We start from the raw sequence: 20,912 nt of genomic DNA, 5'->3' as shown, positions 1-20,912 counted from the left end.
AGTTAATTCAGATTTAGCTTAAATAAGTATTCATCATGGTCAGGTATAGACCTTACAGAATCTTTTAGCTGCTAGCTTTGTAATATGTAAGTAATTGTATAATTTCCTAAAATAAAATATTAGCAGAAAAATACACTACAATACCAAATAAACAATATATCAATTTCAACAATAATAGCATAAATATAAATCTACAAATAAAATAATTTTCCTTTTAATGTAGAAGTCCATTATAAGAGCATGCTGCTCCCAAAAGGATCCAACCACAACCAAAAGACCCATCTAATATGTATAAAGTAGGATTTGTCTATTTTACACCTAGTAGCAGAGTTACATCTTGTTTGTATTTTAAGACAATAAGTTTTAAAAAATATTTTTACCTTGTGCATAATGGAATACGTGGCACATACATGGGTTTTATAGAATGTAATGTAAAAAACTTTCAGAAACTACCGCCATTATGTCCCATAAGGGAATAAATACAGGCCAAATGAATAGAAGGTATTTACTTGAAGAGGGCATTAAACACCTGAAGCACAAAGAGTATATAGTAAAAAAATATAGCATATAACTTTGCCTCCCATTAAAATCTAATTAGATTTTGGGGTTCTTCTCAAACATTTAAAATCTTTTTGTTAGCATTTTGCAGCTATAACAACATTGTCAACCTTATTTCAGCTGTGGCTCCAAGTTTCAGTGTGTAATTTTTCTAGGACCCCAAAAGGTCTAGTGCCCAATAGAATGTCTTTCATAATTGAAAACCAGGAGACCCCAAAAACAGGTTCTAGGATCCTGACAGGGGTGCTTTCCCACAGGTTGAGCATGTCTGACCTACACAATAATAGGACAGAGATTAGAAGTAGCCACAAAACATGGGTTTTGTAGCCCTGTGTGGCATCATCATAGGGGGCAGAAGTGAGTAATTGGGATGCAGTCATTTATAAACAGATACATTTGGGTGAAGATTTAATCATGCTTTTTCTGTAATTAAGAAAAACAACAAAGCAGCTGCTTTCTATTTATAGGTGTTGGAAAAATGCTATACTTCCAACATATACAAGTACTAATGTGTTGTCTTTATACTGATGACAAGCATGTGGTCATTCTATATTGTAGGAGTCCACAATCTGAGCTTTGCTTGTTAAAATTATTGACCTTCTTTAGAAAATTGTGATTTATTGGCTTGTTTACATTTGTTGCCTCAATCACATAATGCTAATTAGAGTAAAGCAGAAAGCATTTTAGGTTACTCTTGCAGTCTAGCTAAAGAGACCTAACCATTTTCGTTATATAAAGTGAGTTGACGGTCCTCCTGTTTAATCTGTTTGTAATGTACTTGTCAGAAAATATGTGAAGAGAATAAGTAGCAAAGGCACAGTTAACACACACTTGGATGGATATCAAATTCACAAGGAAGAAACCAGGCAGAGGAAATACATACAAGGAACCTTCTTTATTAATTTACTTTACAGGAGCTTAAAAATTCATCACTCACAAGGATTTCTCTTCAAGACATGTTGGCATGAGGACATTTTGGTTCATTTTGTGTTGCCTATCCTTGAAAGATAACCCTTACCTCACTAACAGCATGAGTTAGTGTTAACATACGGAAGATGTTCATTACTAATAAAGAAGCAGGGCATATTCAGGTTTTGAAATATTATTTAGCATAAAAGTAATTTCACATATCATATTATTTCTGATTGTGGCTCAAACAATTCTATTTAACATTCCTGCTCCTGCCAAGAATTCATAGGTTTGTTGACAGAGTCTTTAGTTTTACACTGCAGAATTCTGCAAGTCACAAAATAGTCCCTTATATACAAGTATACAGGTTTCAGGTATCTGGAAATAAGCTAGGCCTTGGCCCTATAGAAATAGTACACTGGTATCAGAGGGAGGAGCCGAAGATGACTGTGGTTTACAAAATCAGCATAGCCAAACAAGAACTATTCACGGAGTCCATCGAGTATATTCATGAACCAAATAACCTGAAAACATAACATAAGAAAATTAATACATGCCCATCAAAGTGAATTGTACAAAAAATGTCAGGCTACATCAAGGCCATATTTCAAACATGGAGAATAGACATAGAATTCATGCATGCTTAGTGATCAAGTAACATGAAAGCCTTAGCAATACTGGGCTTATATAATTTGCACTAGCTACAAATGGACATAGATGACAGTATGATATTGTAACCCAACCGGAAATTATCAAGACACTACATAATACGGCAATTATACAGGTGGTGAGCAATAGCACAGTCAATTTCACAATATTTTATCGTGCTCTGAATTTTGTCACTTGATGAAAACTATTTTTGTAAAATATAATCACAAAAGAGAACTTTCTATATAACATCAGTTACACATCTAAAGAGTTTGGCCTGAGTTTAATGAGAGACTATTTAGAATACATGATATTTTAAACACATTAGCAGCTCATTCCTGCCAGCAGCCAACTTAGTGGTCATACATGTGGAATGTGTTTCATTCGAACCGGTTATCAACAAAATTGTTTTACTGTATTGTAAAGAACACTTCATATAAATTTATAATAAGGCAGTTCATTTTTTAAGATCGTTTAGAGCGATTTTTGGTCTTTACATTCACATACTTTTGCACAATTGAACAACGTGCACACAAAAACTGGGGGCAAAGTCTTGCCACCATGTGAGCAGAGAGTTGAAAGAAGTTTTTACCTTTTATTTCTATATTCTGCATGTTTTTAGACCTTACAAATCTCCTTTGCACAGTATAATTTTGTAGAACCTAAATAATCTGATCTTTAATCCTATGGCAGGCAGCATATAAAATTCTATTAGATCCAAGATATATTGAATCTTATAACTACACAAGCTGAACCTGTTGCTTAGGCTGAGCACCAGGATCTGTGACCAATTTGGCTACATACAGATTTAGCCAATGTTGACGAGATACAGGCATTCTGTACAGAGGTCAAGCAGCCACATTTCTTACGACTTCACTAAGGCCTGTTAGTGTGGTTGGAAGATGAAAGCACAGGTAGGTCAATAGCTGCCATCTTTACAACGCATGTACCAACATGCCTGATAATACTCTAATTGATTTTGATTGATGATCAGGCTCCTATTGGGGTTCAAAGCAATGCAATGTCAGGACAAATGCATAGTGTAGCTTAAGGACAGTGTCGTACTGGCCTTTGTTTTGCCATTTTTTCTCCTAAAGAAAAATAACTTAAATATACTTAAAACTTCAATGGTATTGAAAGCCTTCAAAAGTTTTCCTGTCAGACTAGCATTTAAAAGAAGCACTATCTCTAAACAGTTTTTTGTACTAAAGCTACTGTGAGGAATTTGAGTAAAGTAATCCGTGTACAAATACTCGACAATGTATGCAAAGCTCTGTCAGCTACTCTATATATATATATATCCAAGGGAGAACAAAAAAGGCTTATACAATTTTCAGTATAATCTAAACATGGCATTTTTTAGCTGCTTTTAAAGAGTTCCTAATTTTGCTACAGGTTTGTTTAGCACAGCTTTAAACTGCTGAAAATGCGGGCTTGCAATAGGCCACTGAATAATATATCCAGTGTTCTCAGTCTGATCACGCACATCCCAGTTATTCTTTCGTAGAGAAAACAACCTCAAACATAGTATCTAGTCATACTTACACAATCATACAAAACATCATAAAAATGTTCCACAAAGCGATAAAAATCCTGAAGTAGCGGAGACTGAGCAGGAACTCCCGAATGTTCTCACCTGAAATGGACAGGAAAAAACCAAATATAATTATAGTTGGAGAGAAAATGTGACTATTCCTCTGTACATAGATACCCACATTACGCATTTGTGAACTGCTCCTGTAAATCATTGTGCACCTACGTTAGCAAAATAAGCCTATTACTGCTTTAGGAGCATCCCCCTCATTGAATTTAACATTTTGATATGGTCTTCATAATTACACTCAAAACTAAAAATGTTTTGCGTGAAGTTAGGCAAGATAAATAAAATAAGAAAAATGTACTTACCTCACCTCTGCTCCCATGATCCACTTGTGCGGCGAGTGCCCCTGCTGGTTATAACGGTCCAAGTAGGTGACTCTCGTTTGGGGTGGCTGTTTTGAAATTTCTAGCAATGTTTTCAAGACCTTCCCTGACAGCTTCCCATCCATACCAGCAGGTCTGCTTTGACCTTTAAGGCTATTGATGTACCCACTGGATTGAAGGATTGAGGGGAATGGAGTGAAGTACTTTTTTCTTATTTTTATTTATCTTGCTTTACTTCACCCAAAAGTACAATTTCATATTAGGTTGAGTTATCCTTTAAACCATGCCTGTCCAACCTGTGGCCCTCCAGATGTTGTGAAACCACAAGTCCCAGCATGCCCTTCCAGCTATCAACTGGTTGTTTACCAGCAAAGCATGCTGGGGCTTGTAGTTTCACAACACCTGGAGGGCCGCAGGTTGGACAGGCTTGCTTTAAACCCTCTCAGGTGATGGGTCCACACGTCTAAATGTTTATTTGCTTACTTTTCATGCCTCCCTGAGAGATGAGGAGGGGAGGTACGAAGGAGAAGGAAATGGGTGAGATGTGATTATGCCACTGGCATCATCAAGTGCGTGGAGCAAGGCATATGACAATGATAATTTTGTTATTATGCCCTTGTCCATCCAGTGTTGAAAGCAGGAAGTGACCCTTGTGGAAGAATTGCCTGCTCTCTTGGGAGTCTGGAAGGTCTCTCACCCTAATCTGGGAGTTTGAACATTCCAAGGGAGTAGACAACTATATCTAAATGACATAAAGGATAAAAAAAAAAAAGCAATGTGCTTTAAACTACCCAAACCCACAAACAAATGCCCTGTAAATAGATGCCTTATAAATAAGATAATGTACACAATTATCAACTACAACAGTCCCCACGTGTCTGATCTTAGTTTCCTGGTTATTTTAAACCACTGCACTGCAAGCGAGATGCAAATTGGAACTTTGTACAATATATTACCTTTTGCTTGCTCAGCGACTGTTGTGCCAAAAGGAGCTAACTTACCCACTGTTTAGAAGGATACGCCACATACGCACATGAAGATTAGCTAAGTGGGGCCATTATAGTTCTGGCACTTTGCACTGATTTAGAAGACCGTATATTTGAGGCTCCCCTTTTTGTGAGTCGGTAGTTTAAGCAAAATATTTTTTTTCCATATACAGTAATGTCACTTTTATGTGGCTCGTAACATTTCAATTCAATCCATCGTAACATTTCAATTCAATCCATCGTAACATTTCAATTCAATCCATCGTATTTGACTGTTGACTTCCAAATACAGATATGGTATTATAGAAGATGCCTCAAGTAAGGTTGTGGAGCACACAGGCCAGAAAGCACACATACAAGTTTTACTGCTCATAAGATTCCTACAAATGTAATGTGCACATTGTCGCATTCACAGGGCACATCCTGACACATGTGAATACTTTACAGTGCTTTTGCATGTTGTATAAATATAGAAAGTATTAACCTTGCGTTTTATTACAAATACGGTTTTCATTATACATATTAAATACTATTATATTATTTTTTGACCTTTCTCTTCAAGACATTTGTAATTGTTTTTTTCAGGATTTTTCAAATTACAATGTATAAGGAAAAAAACATGAATAATGAGGGGTGTTAATAAGACCCAATACATCAATCTAAAAAAAACAAAACAAAAACATATATTATTAGCATTCTCAAGGCCCTTCAAACATTTGATATCCCCCAGCTTTCCTGAAAGCACTATAGAAGCTAATGGATAACAATTTATTTTATAACTATTCTACCTGCAAACACGTAGCTAAAACATAAATACTGCCATCTTCATAATAATATCTGGACAGCACAGACTTAATGCACGCACTACAACAGTGCAACTGAATCAAGTTAACTAAAGTGTTATGTTGTAGAGCAGGCTGAATCCAAAATTAGGCACCCCTGTTCCTTCAAAGAAGAAGGAATTAATGAAAGGTAATAGCAGGGCTGTTCTAGCTATGGCACTTTTATAGCATTTTACTGAGATAGAGGGAACCCCCCAAAAAGGTTGTTCGTCTTCTAATAAGCTAATTTCTTATTAACTGATGGCATCCATTATCATTCTGACCAGAGAAAGAGGTAAATACCTTCTTATAGCTTGCAGATGTCACAGTTGGACTACCTATTTTTTGCATTTGGCTGATCCATAGACCTTCCCACTGACAACTGTAGAAACAGATTCACCTCCAGGCTACAGTACACTAAATGGCAAATAAAATGTTTTACAGACTCATGACTTTTTAATGATACAGCACTCAGTAATGGGATTATCCTTCCCCTAATAAATATAAAGTGCACTACAATGGTATATGTTAAAATAACAATACTGCAAAATACCGTTTCTGCTTTTTTTAAGCTTGTAGATACTGATTGCAAAAGCACAACATATTTGACAGTCTTGTTTTGTTTTACCACACACCAAATGTACATTTGATAAATATACAAATGGTGCACACAGACTTATATCTGGGTAGTAATAACAGCCCAATGTACAGTCTCACATGAGCAGACGAGGGATATTTCCCCAATAGGATTATGTTAAGCATGCTTACATCTTATCTACTGAACATCCACTTAATGATGCAAGAAAAAAAAATGCTTTTGAACTGGTCCATTGTGTGAAACAGCCGGTTAGAGTCAGTTGCAAAACTGCAATCTCCAACATCAAATTCAAAGAGACTAATTTGGTAGGAGAAATGATGACGATTACATACTGTAATTATAATATTTATCACCAGTGTAGAGTGCTTTTGGCATGTTGCGCAGGGAATGCTCTAGTAAAATTGACGGGGAAAAGTATGGAATATCAAACACTGGATAATTTGTTCTATAAGTGATTAGACGCTCTATTGCTCAGTGGTTTAGATTAATTTTCTAGGAGAATGTATTTAATGGTGGCCACAAGTGTTTCAAGGTTGTGTGCATCACTTTGCATACATTCTGCAAATAACCCTGTACCACCCCCCCCAACTGAAATGATCAGCATGACAAATTATTCTCACCAGGGATTTCACTGTTGACGTCAGGTGGATGGTAAAAGTAGTGGACTGACGTAGGCAGAGGACTGCATGTGATCCTTTCCTTGGACGACAAGATACACTCTTTCAACAATGCACCATGGATTGACATGGCAGCGTGAAGATACTCCCCTTAGCTCCCTCTTCAAATGTCGAGGTACTTACCTTAAATCCCTTAATTATTGGAGAAATAAGAAGTCTTCTGTGGAAGGATTAGGAAATTGGTTAATATTTCATGAAGAGGGCTGTTGATGTGGAGCTGCAACGTGCCTCCACAGTGGTGCCAGACAATCTCTCTGGACTGTGGGGGCCGGAGCAATACAAGAGTACTTGAGTTACTTCCGCTTCAAATTCTGAATAATTTTCCGGGTCACATGTATTGTTGGCAAAAATAGCCCTCTCTTATCCATGATAGCTACACCGAGAAAGCTCTGCAAATCACATTTCAAATCAAGCAGCCTGTCTAACGGCTCAGCGGACACAGGAGCAGAGCTAAATATTAGAAAGTATCTTAGATCATTGCCTACCAGAACATACTTTGAGGCATTTGTAAGCAGAGTGAAAAATGCACACCGCAAAGATTAGAAAATGTGCAGATGAAAGAGTGAATGAGATTGAACAGCCCCACATAAAACTGATTTTGATAGTGCCATGGTTAGAATCCTACCAGACACCTTGCACATGCACAGGGATTTGAAACTGCTCCTGAACCTAGTTAAAAGTGAAGGTGCTAAATATCAATGAGGTACCTTTTAATAAAGACCAATGGGGTACCTTTTAACAAAGAAGGATTGCTGCTCAGCCATCTTATGTACCCAGGGATCTTCAATTGTTTTCTCATCTGGATCTCCTTCCCAATGATGCCCAAATTGGCTCTCTGTGTTATGTCTACACCAATAGGCATCTCTCAATATCTAAAACACTGCAGACCAACAAGAATGGCTTTGCATCTGCTCCTCTGACTGCAAGGACCTGAGAGGCTCTCATGCTCATCTATATATCATACCCAGACTATAACAAAGACTGTATGTCATGTGCTTCTAGATCTTTGAGCACCTCATTTTTACAGGAGAGGTAATGGTGTACTGTAATTCTTTGTTTTAATGGCAACATCTGGCCACCATCTTATTCCTGATTATTTGTTGAGGGGAATATGGAGCTCATCTTCGTCCCAGATGGAAGAGAATAAAGAATATCAATGATAAAGAGTAACTTGCCAGGCCACAAGCCCTAGAGTACAAGTCTATGGTATACGGTTTCAAAATCTACTATTTTGACCTGAATAGAGGTGCTCATCCACAACCTACTATCTACCCATCTGGTGACATCATTAGAAACCTCCTGTCTCAGGGACATTGTCACAAAGTTTGTGACAACTTGCAGAGCAAAATCTGGAGCTACCCAGGGGCCTTAATAACATGGAATGGGAAGCTGAAACCCCTGGGCACCATAACCAGTTAAGATCTGCCTTAATCAGTTGATTATGTTTTGTTGGTGGAGTATTATTTCTCATTTATTCTTTTCTCTCTTTTCCCTTTACATACAAACTACTGACCCTCTCCTTCCATAGGCTTCTGGGTAGAGTGTTCTATGCATACACTATGGGACTAGCTATGGTATGACATATAATTCACTCCGATTTATATTGTTTCAATAATAGTCTATTTCAGATCAGGTGCACATCTTTTCATGTCCCTCACTAACTCCCCAATACGTTTTGCCCAGCTACAAGCTTGAGAGTATCTCATTTTATACAAATTCCCTTGTAGCAAAGCTTCCTTGGCCTTCCCCCTCCCAATTGTACAAAAATACTGTGACTATGGCCCTATTTTTCTCTCCCTGATTCTCTCTTCTCCTCCCTCCTGGAGATTGAATTACTTACTCTTGCAGGACCCTGTATAATATAGGCAAGACAGTATTTTATAGAGACCACCACTCTTAATGGCACTCCTCTTACAATCTAGAAGGCGGATAAGGGCAGTATTAGGGGTACTTTAATAAATATGATGCAATCCTTAAAAAGTAGAGAAAATAAGGGTTTCTCGAAGAGGTACAGTAACAAACCCTAGTGAGAAGGGCATTGCCTGAGATTCCCTGATCGGCAAGAGCTCAATTAATTTTTACACTAATAAATCCTTATCAGTGTAAGCATGCCTTTTATAAATATGTTAACAAATATTGTTGTCTCCTGGTCAATGTTTTGAAACAATATATCACTTTCTAGATTCTCATAACAATAGACACTTCACTTCTGAGAGGGTCATCAATATTGTTCAACAACATTACACCTCACTGGATAATATTACATCTTCTTAGCTCCTCACATCTTTAGGTAGCTGGAATGCCTTTCCTGTTGAATGTAGATGCCCTGGCCTTAGGAACGTCTATTACAGAAATGTAGTGTTTGGCGGTCATATAACAGTTACACTGCCTTACTACAAAATCTATAAAGATCTACTCGTCCCTCGCTTCTTATACATTTGGACCAGTTGGGTCGTGTCCCCTTTAGAGAGGCAAGAGACAATACTACCAAAACGTTATGTCTCATACAAAAGATCCCACAATGCTGTTGTCAACTGATGCAGAGAATACATTCAACAAGGTGAACTGCGCTTTCATGGAAGGTGTTCTAAGATTCGTGGACTTTGGTGACAACATGATGAGAAGGGTCCCTGTCCCCTATTTATACCCAAATGCTGGACTTCTAGTTATTGCAATCCTCTCACCCCATTTGATAATATCTAATGGGAAGAGACAGGGTTGTTACCTATCCCCAGTGATTTTTATTTTCACTTTAAAACCCTTCCTTAGACGGACACATTTGAAGACAGATATACAGGCTACCTAACTTGGGAATTCTCAAAATTAAAGAAACCGCATTCACGAATTACCTATGTTTCTTTTATCTCTTCCCCTTCCAATAATAACACAGGCATGTAGCAGTGTTGTTTATGCTCCCCCAATTTGAGGATTAATTGCAATACTTCCAAGATCATGCATCAGGCCATAATATCAGCCTCCTTTTCATTTACTTGTGCAAAGAACTCTATAAAATATTTTGTAGACCTATCCAAAATATTCCCAGTGAATTATATCCTCTTTCCGGCAACAGTTATGGTGGACTTAAGATGGTGGGCCCAACCACTGTTTTCGTTTGAAGGCTGCAATATCATTAAGATGAATGTTCTCCCCCAACTCTTATACTTATTCCGAACACTTCCATTTTTTACCTGCCTTCCTCATTTCAATTCACTGTTCAATCTCACTTAACTGAATTATATGGCTGGCAATGTGTCCTATACTTAATAGAAACTTTAGGAGTACTCCTAAACTGTCTGTGGGCAACAAGGAGCAAGATACTATGCAAATGAAAGGCACCATTCACTTCAACCTGGCTCCCATGGCTTGATTAAAAAGAGCCACTATCCTAAAAATTCCTTTACAAGTAATGCCTAATCTTTCTAAACTAACTTACTTTAGAAACGGACATCTTGTTTCCTCCTGCCCATTTTGCTTTTATAAAAGATGATTAGAGGAAGTGTAATTGACAATTCAGGAGATTGGTGGCTACTTCCTTGATCTCTTCTATATTTTTGACATGCCAACTATAGGCATCGAAAGAATGTGCTAACAGTCTACTAGTTCTGTTTAGGATGGATGAAAGTTACCACAGTGCCCACTCCTATTCTACCCTTTCAGCTTTCCCCTTATAACCCCTTTAGGCTTTCCCCTTCCTGAAGAATCCCCTTTCCTACCTTAGAAACACATCTTTGAAATCATGAACTGATTAAAGTATTACAACAGTGTTTCCCAACTCCAGTCCTCAGGCCCCTAACAGTGCAGGTTTTCCAGGTCACAAGTGAAATAATTATACCACCTGTGGATCTTTCAAAATGTGTCAGTCAGTAATGACTACACCTGTGCTCCAGCAAAGATATATGGAAAACATGCACTGTTAGGGGTCCATGAGGACTGGAGTTGGGAACCAGTGTATTACACCATATAATGTATTGAGATTTTTTTATTTTTTTTTCACATCCTCATTTTCCTGTTTGGATTTACATTATAATGTACAAAAAAAATAAATAAACAACATGTCATTGTTAAAGAAAGTAAAATCTTAATTACAGAAATATAAGTTGTAAAATACTCAGCTTGTTTTCTTCAACTATCCTTAAAAATTGCGCTCCTCCTCAGCATAAGGCAAATCGGTGAATTATTTATCACCAACAATATTTCCTTACTGACCTGTGGTTGCCTCAGCAGGATCATCTCCAAATCCTTGAGATTCTCTTTTCTTCCTAAGAATATAAACAATGAAAAACTTGTAAACATCCATTGAAGTAAAAGGTTACTGCTATTTCTCATTTAATTCTGTAACTCCAAACCAGCAGGTTAGGACACATTCATGTGTCACAGTACAGAGCTGCAGGTGTCATTAAAACATAAGTGCGATAGATGAAAAGCTTGATAAGAAATTAAACATACCAATATATAATTAGGGTATGTGAAATGGATTTTAATTGAATTGAAGTTTTATCACAATACTATAACATGTTACAAAAAATTAAATACATGGCTGGTATATTGCAATATGAATACTTTCTAAAAGATACATCCTACTGCCATATTTATAGTGCCTCTCCAAATTAAATCATCATCATCAACATTTATATACCGCCAGCAAATTCCGTAGCGCTTTACAATTGGAAACATCTGGCAGGAGAATTTTAATTCCAGCACTTCCAATATATTGATTGTTCTCATGTGTCTAGAGCACTGACTGAATGGCTGTAGCAATCATTCAGTCAGTGCCCTCAACCCAAAATAAGCCCCAATTTATTGGAAGCACTGGACACCTGTCATTCTGATAAATAGAAAGGGGGGGGGGGTTATTAAATATTTAATTTTGTTGAACATCTCTTATACCATCAGCTTTTATATATTTTTTAGCTTAAAAATATACTGTGCATCTGTGTATTCATACGTACATACTCCTAGAAAGGAAGGGTAAACCGTAAAAAGATCTATCCAGGCTAAATAAACAGAAGACAGAGAAATGGAGAGGCATAATACAGAGAAAGGCTGCCACAACTAGGAAGATAATGAGGTCAACGGCTTCTAACGGACTGCTTTATAAGATCTGAGCAGGAAACTAGCACAGTGGATGAAGAAGAAGAGAAAAGATAGAAAAAATATATTTCCATTTATTTAAACAAAATTGAATTTGAAATGTTAACAATATTTGGAAATGCATACAAAAATATTTTTATAGTTCAGTTCCCCTTTAAGAAAGCATTTTGCACATCATATAGACCTAAAGATCACGGTACACCACACAACTCCTATAAGTTCATATGGAAAGTATATCCTACTTATTTTAAAGAGTATATATATCATCAACATTTATTTATATAGTGCCAGCAAATTCTGTAGCGCTTTACAATTGGGAAATGTGTGTATATATATATATATATATATATATATATATATATATATATATATATATATATATATATATATATATATATATATATCTATCTATACACACACAAGTTAACCCGTGCATGATACTCATGCATTCTAGTCAAATCAAGCTACTTAGGGTGTTAAAAAGGTTCTTGTCATGCATTTGGGCCATAGCCCAGGCCTCCTCAGGGGAAGAGCGTTACTTCCCGACGCAAGCGCCCTTTTTTAACGTGGTTTTGTCCACATGTCACCACCTTATCATTTTTCTCCATCACCTCATCCTTCATCAAGCTACTTAAGGTGTTAAAAACTCCCCACTGTCACCCCTGGCAACCACCAACCACTTCTCCTTCAAGAAATATATAGGTCAGTGTATAACTCTGCCCAGCAGGTGGCGCTGCAGCTTGTTTTGGTTTTTTTTCCCCACACGCCACTAGGCATTTATATAGTAGAAATATAAATATACATACACACACACACACATACATATACACATTTACACAATCACATATATATATATATATATATATATATATATATATATATATATATATATAAAATTTGTTGCCAATTGAGCCAAGAGCACTATAGAATATACAAATGTAATGTATACGTAACAGTGTAATTAGCCAAGCAAATGGAGTAGGGACTGATGTGAATGCATAAATATTTTCTGCAAAGCACTGTAAAATGATGGTACTATAGAAGTAAATAATAATACTGCAGCCATTCTTCACAAAATGTTCTGATTGGATAGTACTATTCTATTGATGTGATTCCATCTAATATCATCAGGGTGATCAATACGGTAGCTTACATTTATTTAAAGCAGATGTGAAGAGAAATAATAAGTGTGCAGAATAAGGTATGTTCGTGTATTTAATTTGAAATTATAATAAACACAGAACAAGGATTCTCACCCCCAGATCTTAACTACCCAAACAAGCTATGTTTTTAGGAATTCCCTCCTTCAGAAATGTGAGTTCATTTTAGACCCAGGTAAAAAAAAAAAAAAAAAATGTATTGTTGCATGAATAAGCCTGCTAGGGTAATTAAGGTCTAGACTTCACAATATCATTAAAGTGGAAGAAGCACAATGTAAACTTACAGTTTGAAGTTTAGAACTGCTCCTGCATTCACCAGCAGTGTCCTGCCATGGAGAAATAAAAACAGAATACATATGAAGAATAACAACAAAAATAAATAAAATAGATGAAAAGGTAATTGAAATAGCTTGCTTTCTTTTGCTTTCACTCTAATTAAAGTGATTGGTTCAGTGCATTTGGTGTAACCCTATCTTTTTTTATTGTTATTTGGACAGTTTGCCGCAGATTTTGCAGTTACAATCCTGTTACTCCAATTTGGTGACATATGTGGGTGTCCAAATTGGATGGAGAGTGGCTAGATCACCTTTGACTGCGGCTGAAAAATGACCACACACAGGCTGATAGCGGTCATCTTTGGACTTCACAACATGCCTGATACAATCCTATTGATTTCGATAGAATCAGTATAAAGTATTGTGATCATATTCCCCAATTGTTCCGCCTCGTCCTTGGAGGGTACACGTGTTCAATGTATATTAAATTTAGATGTAAAAAGACAAACTGGAGGTAGCTGTCTCCATTGCTCTGCCAATTATCAGACAAGATTTGGTATGCTTAGATCTTTGGACAATTTACACAGATATGTTTGGGGCCATATTGTAGAGATCTAATCATGTTGTAAACACAATTAACAACTATCTAGCTAGCAACATTCAGCACAATTTCAGTGGGTGATTTCTGACCAACATGATAAACCATTTCACTGAGTGGAGACTCATCAAAACAAATCAAACACCAATTGGAATTGATCAGGTATGGAGGGAAAACAGGCAGATTGATGAATCTTGTTGTACATGGCTAGGATCACTGTTAATTCCAAAACTGCAGGAGCACATGCCTGAATTGTGATTCCTTAGATCAGTGCATATCGGCTATCAACACATCTGGCAAAAATGTTTACAGATTTGGATGTTTGGTAATTAAAAGAACATTTCCCGTTTGCTTTTTGAGGCTATAGGGATCACCAACCAAAGAATTATTATTAAATTGGGTTATAAATAATCAAAGATTATCTGGTTGGGTACACAACATGCAAGTTGGGTCAATTTTGGACGGCTGATCAGATTTGAACATGTGTGGCCCACTTTCAGTAGGCGGTAAATCAAGTTCCTTGACCCGATCACTAAACAACCGAATCAGCTGCCATTCTGACCAGACGTGTGTGTTCGGTCTCAGAGTGCCAAAATGGCTGCCAAAGCCTCCACTTGTGTGGCCACCCTTAGGCTTCTAAACGGAACATTGTAATTTTTTTGTTGCGTGGCCGTATTTATACATCATTGAAAATATGGCTGTTGTGTATGTGTTTGAGACAAGCTACAGATTACACCTTTTGTAAAACAGGTGGATCCATAATGTCATTTAATGGTGTTAAAGTTCCAATTATATTGGTACTCCAAATAATATGGGACAGCATCAATGAGAGACATCATGTACATCCTCATCTCTCTCTGTTGGTGCCAAGAAGTTGAAGTATGTGTGTACCATGTGGGATATCAAGCACATACGATAGGGGTCAAATTTCCACGAGGAGGCACAACACAAAAACCTTGGCAGTGTAACATCACAAAACTGTATTTGTGGACCATTTACCGGTACCTGTGTCAATTTGAATAAATAATCACAAGTAATACAATATATTTAAAAAAGGACATTAAAATATATGTCACTTGAAATAAAGGCAACTTTAATGTACTTTTACTTTCAGGAACATAAAGGGGGTCAAACAGGTTCATAAAAAAAATTAAAACTGTAATTTAATAAGGGTATGGGTGAAATGAAATAGTAAGTTGCAAACTGCTGACCTTTTCAATTGCGCAACATAAGCGCTTTTGAGTCTCACCTTAAGACCACAATGATCACAAACATTAGATGCCCAGATGGACCATGAACTTGCTCAATTTGTGTGTGCATCTGTGCAAGCATTGACTCACAAAAACATGTATATACACATATATAAATGCACTGCATAAATCATGCTTTCCATATATTATACCCACTGCCTCTTTTCAGAAATGCTACGATTAACTAGCATTTTAACCTATTAAAACAGTTTTGTAAAACAAAGCAGTATTAGTGAGATAAATTATATACTTTATATAACTGAAGTGTTTACATTTTTAACAAATCCTGCCCAGCATACTGTGTCGTTGCTGAAGGATGTCTCTTTTAAAGAAATTAAAGAAAATAAAAAATAAATATTGTTCACTTAAGATTAAAAAGCATATACTCCAATAATCAGTCCTACAGTCATTTTCTGATTTCATGATCAAAGTATATAAAGTGGTTACCCAATACTCAGTATAATGTTACTTTCCTAGTATCCATCCATGTCATCATATTAATGGGTTAACTTCCTGTACCTGAAAATAGGACAATCTCTTCTTTATGGTAGAATACAAATGGTAAATAACTGGTATTACAGAGAAAGGAAATACAAGAGAGGGCCAAGATGCTGCCCACGTCTTGCAGTCACAAGCGAAGTTTTTGCATAACCTGCTCACAATGCAACTATTTCCCTAGTGGAATGAGCTTTTGCTTCCGGAGGGGTCTCTTTTCCTGCCATAATGCAATCTTAATAATTTTGCAATTTCCATTTTAATACACAGCAGGTATTCTAAACGCTACTTGACTTCTCTTTTTTTTACAACTGGAATGACAAATCATCAGAAATTCTCTACAGTTCTGATTTCCCAGCATAAGTTCTAAGGTTTCATAGATCCTAGAAAGCTGCTCTATGTTGTATCTGAGAGAATCCTGAGGTAAAACATGCAACTACATTAACAGGACATCTCTGCAAGGCGATAAAGAGAATATAGGCAAGGGAAAGGAAATGATGGCTGAATAATGAATTGTGAGTTGTACAAGTATAACTAGTATTATTATAAAAACCAGATAACATCCTGGAACAATAACGTTAAACATTCATCTCTAAATATTTACATTAGGAACATACAATGAGAAAATTAAATATATATATTTCTAATACAAAACTGGACTGCAGAAAAAACCCTAAACCTCTTCTCTGGGAACTAAATGGATTACCTAATGTTCCAGTAACTGATTTTCATATTAGTAATTTGTCTTTTTTCCTCTTGACCTGGGTATATAGGTGTGAATAAAGATCTTATTTTGCAGAATTTTTGAACTCAATAAGACAGTTCTCAGAAATCACTAATGAAACAGACTTGTCTGTAATAGACTCTTTACAGGTATGCTTAGGTGAACCAGGTCGCCAACACAGCTTCTCTGGTTTGACATATCTTCTGACTGACTTTAAGGTATCTTTTCCAGCAGTTTCAGATTCTGACTTCTCACTATTTCCAAGCGCCTTTGGCATACTCCCTTCACAGCTTAAAAGTCATGGGGGTATATCTACTAAACTGCGGGTTTGAAAAAGTGGAGATGTTGCCTATAGCAACCAGATTCTAGAAAATGACAGCTAGAATCTGATTGGTTGCTATAGGCAACATCTCCACTTTTTCAAACCCGCAGTTTAGTAAATATACCCCCTGGCCTCAATCTTACTGACCTATACATGTTTCCTTTACATCATTCTGACCAAGTCAACTGTCACAAATCCGATATCCGGTTAAGTTCATACTAATGCTCACTTTGCTGTTCAGAATTGAATGCTTCTTTTAAATTGCTAATCCAAATCTTCAATGAATTTGCAATAGAGGTGAGAGCAAATTGCTGAATGAGAAGAGAATGAATGCAAACTACAGAAGTTCTTCAAATCTTCTCTCTCTCTCCCTAACATCCTTAAAGTTGGTTGGTTCCTCCAGTGGAATGGTCCCATGTTTAGCCAGTCGAACAGCAGCTGCATCAACTACTGGGACAGAATCCCATTTGATCTCTTCCTGATATTTAATTGGCTATAATTTACAGAATCAATTAAAAACAGACATATTTTTATCTGCCTTTTTCCGCTCTTCCAGGATAAGCTTTTTAACATTTTCCAGCAGCGGAAAAGAATCCTGGTTGGCTCTCTTCTTACACTACAGGTGAACGAAAGCCACCCAGGAGTGAGTATAGTGCAATCATGCCAAGTCCTGGCAGTCCGGGAGCACTTTTTCCTGTTTCTTTCCTGAGTGGAGGGAGTAGGGCAAAACATTTTTGAACATTTACATAGTGCACTTGGTACTAATAATTGGAAGATCTAATTCTAAAATACTTTTTTAGTAAATGATTAGTACAAACACAGAAAAATCTAAATATATTATTAGATTTGAGATTTTGAGCATGCACAGTAAAAACATTGCTTAATTATAATCATTCAATCTGCCCAATGTAAGATCCTATGGGGGAAATTCAATTATCCACTATGTTCAGCTGCGCACATTTCTGGATAATACCGTACCCCAACATTGCATATTTTGCTGTGCACCTCTATTGGGTGCAATGAAAAATTTGCAATGTGGTATCACCACAGAGTGCCCTTGTGACAATTAAGGAGGCACTCAAAGTAGTGAAAATATTTGTGCCATCACTTTCACAGTGAACTGCAGCATTGTTAACATACTCATGTAAATAAGCTGTTCACTTTGTCTGACCAGCACTTGTACATTCATGGATATGGGTACTTTATTATGTTAAAATGTATACTTAAATATTAATTTTCTGTTAAGCATACATTTTATCTATAGCAGCAGACATAAATACATATCTGCATGGCTTATAATTTACTTACCGCTCCCAAATACCCTAACTTTTGCTTGATACATCCGCTGGCAGATGGCAGAATGCCATTTCCTCTCCTAATCTTTGTGGTTACATTCTACTCTCCTATCTGGGTTGCCCATAGGCTTGCTACTTGTGAATATCGTTTTAATGCTTAGTGCAAATAAAATAAAAATACTAAAACTATTACAGAAGCTATTTTACAACATATATATATATATACACATACACACACACATACTAAATCACTGATTCAACTTTGACACCTTTCATATGGATACCATAGATAACGTAGTGTTAAACTAATGTATGACTCTGAACTTCATGATTTCCCTGAAAGCAGTTGGTCTGACAATAGTTATAATTGCTATAAAAGGTAAAGTAGCAAAATGACAATTGTTTTGCCAACTACAAAATTACCCATGTGCTGCCTATGTAGAAAAATTAAAAATCAGCTACATTTAATATCCTAAAAGTAATAATATTCCACTATATAGTAATGGAGATTTAACAACACAGTACATAGCAACAGGACACGCAGCTTCCGGTGACATTAGCACAACACGTCTCCTGTAATGCACTGATAGGTGATAGGTGTTGGGGGACGCAGGCTGTGTGGGGAGGCCATGTACCAAGAAAGATGTATAAATAGTAGCACTGATGACCTGTAATGAGTGACAGTGTTATATTTACACGTAGGGTGACCATAATACGTGTCTGTACACGGATGACGTGGGAGTAAAGCACTACGCTCTAACGTTACACGTACAGCATCAGAAGCCCCCTCTACCCGCTCTCACCCGAACAGCAATAGGTCCCCGATCATTCTGCCACATCAACCGTAGGTTAGAGCTAGTTCCTATCCTGCAGAGGGACCTTCATGACGTCACCGTCATGTGACTACGATCAGTGACGTCACTGTGGCACGTGACCGCCCTTTGGCTGCAAGCAGCTAATGGAGATTGGATGCAAAAGTCACTGTGATCGTTAGTGGAGTCTTCATAGGCTGTGTAATAGTAATAATGTATGCTGGAGAAGCTGTGTAACATGCAGAGTGTGTTGTTCAAAGCATGTTGGGAGGGAATGTTGTGTAATGTATGTTGTTGGGGGAGGGGTTGTGTAATTTTCAACAAAGTGTCAACATGATGTGAGTGAGTTCTCTGTATAGCGCTGCAGAATTAGTGGCGCTATATAAATAGATGGTGATGATGGGGCATTTTGCTGCTGAAATAGTGAATTGAAGTATGTCACAAGTGAAACTGACTTATGGGACATTTGTAGCATTAAAGTCCCCAATCACATGTTTGTGGAGAGAGCAAGGTGTTGGGCATATTGAAAATAAACATTAAGCCCACTTGTTATCCTTTCTTCCCCATATTATTGTATTGACTTGTATTAGCATGTATGGGGATGGTATGTTTTCACATGTATTGTATTACTTGTCCTTAAATGTTGCCAGGTGGGTTCTGTAGGTACCAATAGATTTTGCAACATATTCCCTAGGAGAGTTTCTTTCACCTGGGCTATTACAACGATTACCTGGAAGTACTCAGAGAAGTTGTGCCAACTGCTTGCTAAGCACTTTTATGGGACTTCAGGAATGGAACTTGAGTTTAAGTCATACTTACCAACTTTAGAAAGTTGTTTTCCGGGAGCCTGCCGGGGGAGGTGGGCGTGATGGGGGGGGCTCCAAAATGCACGTCATTTTGGACCCGCCCCTCGTGATGTAATGACGCAAACGTCATTTGACAGCGGGGGGTGGGGCCAAACGCCGCGATTCACCGGGAATCGCGGCGTTTGGGACCTAATTCTGCCCACTTCACTAGGAAGTGGGTAGATCCGGGAGATTGCCACACTCTCCTGGGAGTCTGTGAGACTCTCGCAAAATGCGGGAGTCTCCCGGACATTCCAGGAGATTTGGCAAGTATGGCTTAAGTGAGTTAGCTTTTATGGCTTAACAAATGGTTGGCCATTGTTCCTATTCAGTTTTAGGCAGACTTTATGGAGCCTCGAGAGCCTGCCGGGAAACACACCATTGGTGTGTTCCTGTCTGGGTATGCAGTGTCGGATTTCTTTGAATCGGATTAAGGTACCCAGCCCCATTTCACATATCATCAATACGTCTTTTAACAGTATCGGCCGTCAACAAAACTTTGCTCACTTCCTTAGCTTCATTAGGCCCAAGCATTATTCAAATTATTTTCATGCATTCTGGTTTAATAAGTCTTTCACTGATAGTATGTGCTTTTCTGACATGCAATTAATTTTGCAACATGGTAACTAGCTTCTAACGCTTTGTCAGAAACTGACGGATGACCTCATAAATTGCCTCTTTTAGATTTTGGTTTAAAAGCCGCTGAAAATATTGTTTGTCCTTGTTGACGCAACTAGAATGTTTTGATTCTAAATGGCGAATCAGTTTACTTGGTACCATTGTCTCACTTGAAAGTTGTTCTCTGCAAATTACGCATTCTGGTTTTGGAGCTGCTTATTCACCCCACCACGAAAATCCATATTAAATGTATTCTACATTGTACTGCCTTTTTACAATCATTGTTTTTTTTCTACAACACTGCTCA

The 20,912-nt window shown here is 37.3% G+C and overlaps 1 protein-coding gene across 1 annotated transcript; it reads right to left on the bottom strand.

The window, feature by feature from the left end:
* Positions 1 to 1,434: 1,434 nt before the first annotated feature.
* On the bottom strand, positions 1,435 to 19,262 carry SMIM7 (small integral membrane protein 7). The gene is made up of 5 exons (XM_075207243.1): positions 19,134 to 19,262; positions 13,656 to 13,697; positions 11,327 to 11,379; positions 3,661 to 3,751; positions 1,435 to 1,991 (listed from the first exon to the last, which is right to left on the bottom strand). Exons 1-5 carry the CDS (start codon positions 19,157 to 19,159, stop codon positions 1,976 to 1,978), a joined length of 228 nt encoding a protein of 75 aa, XP_075063344.1. The 5' UTR covers positions 19,160 to 19,262; the 3' UTR covers positions 1,435 to 1,975.
* Positions 19,263 to 20,912: the final 1,650 nt, after the last annotated feature.

Source organism: Mixophyes fleayi, chromosome 1 (genome assembly GCF_038048845.1).
Source record: "Mixophyes fleayi isolate aMixFle1 chromosome 1, aMixFle1.hap1, whole genome shotgun sequence".
Lineage (NCBI taxonomy): Eukaryota > Metazoa > Chordata > Amphibia > Anura > Limnodynastidae > Mixophyes > Mixophyes fleayi.
This window is presented reverse-complemented; position numbering and strand designations above follow the sequence as displayed.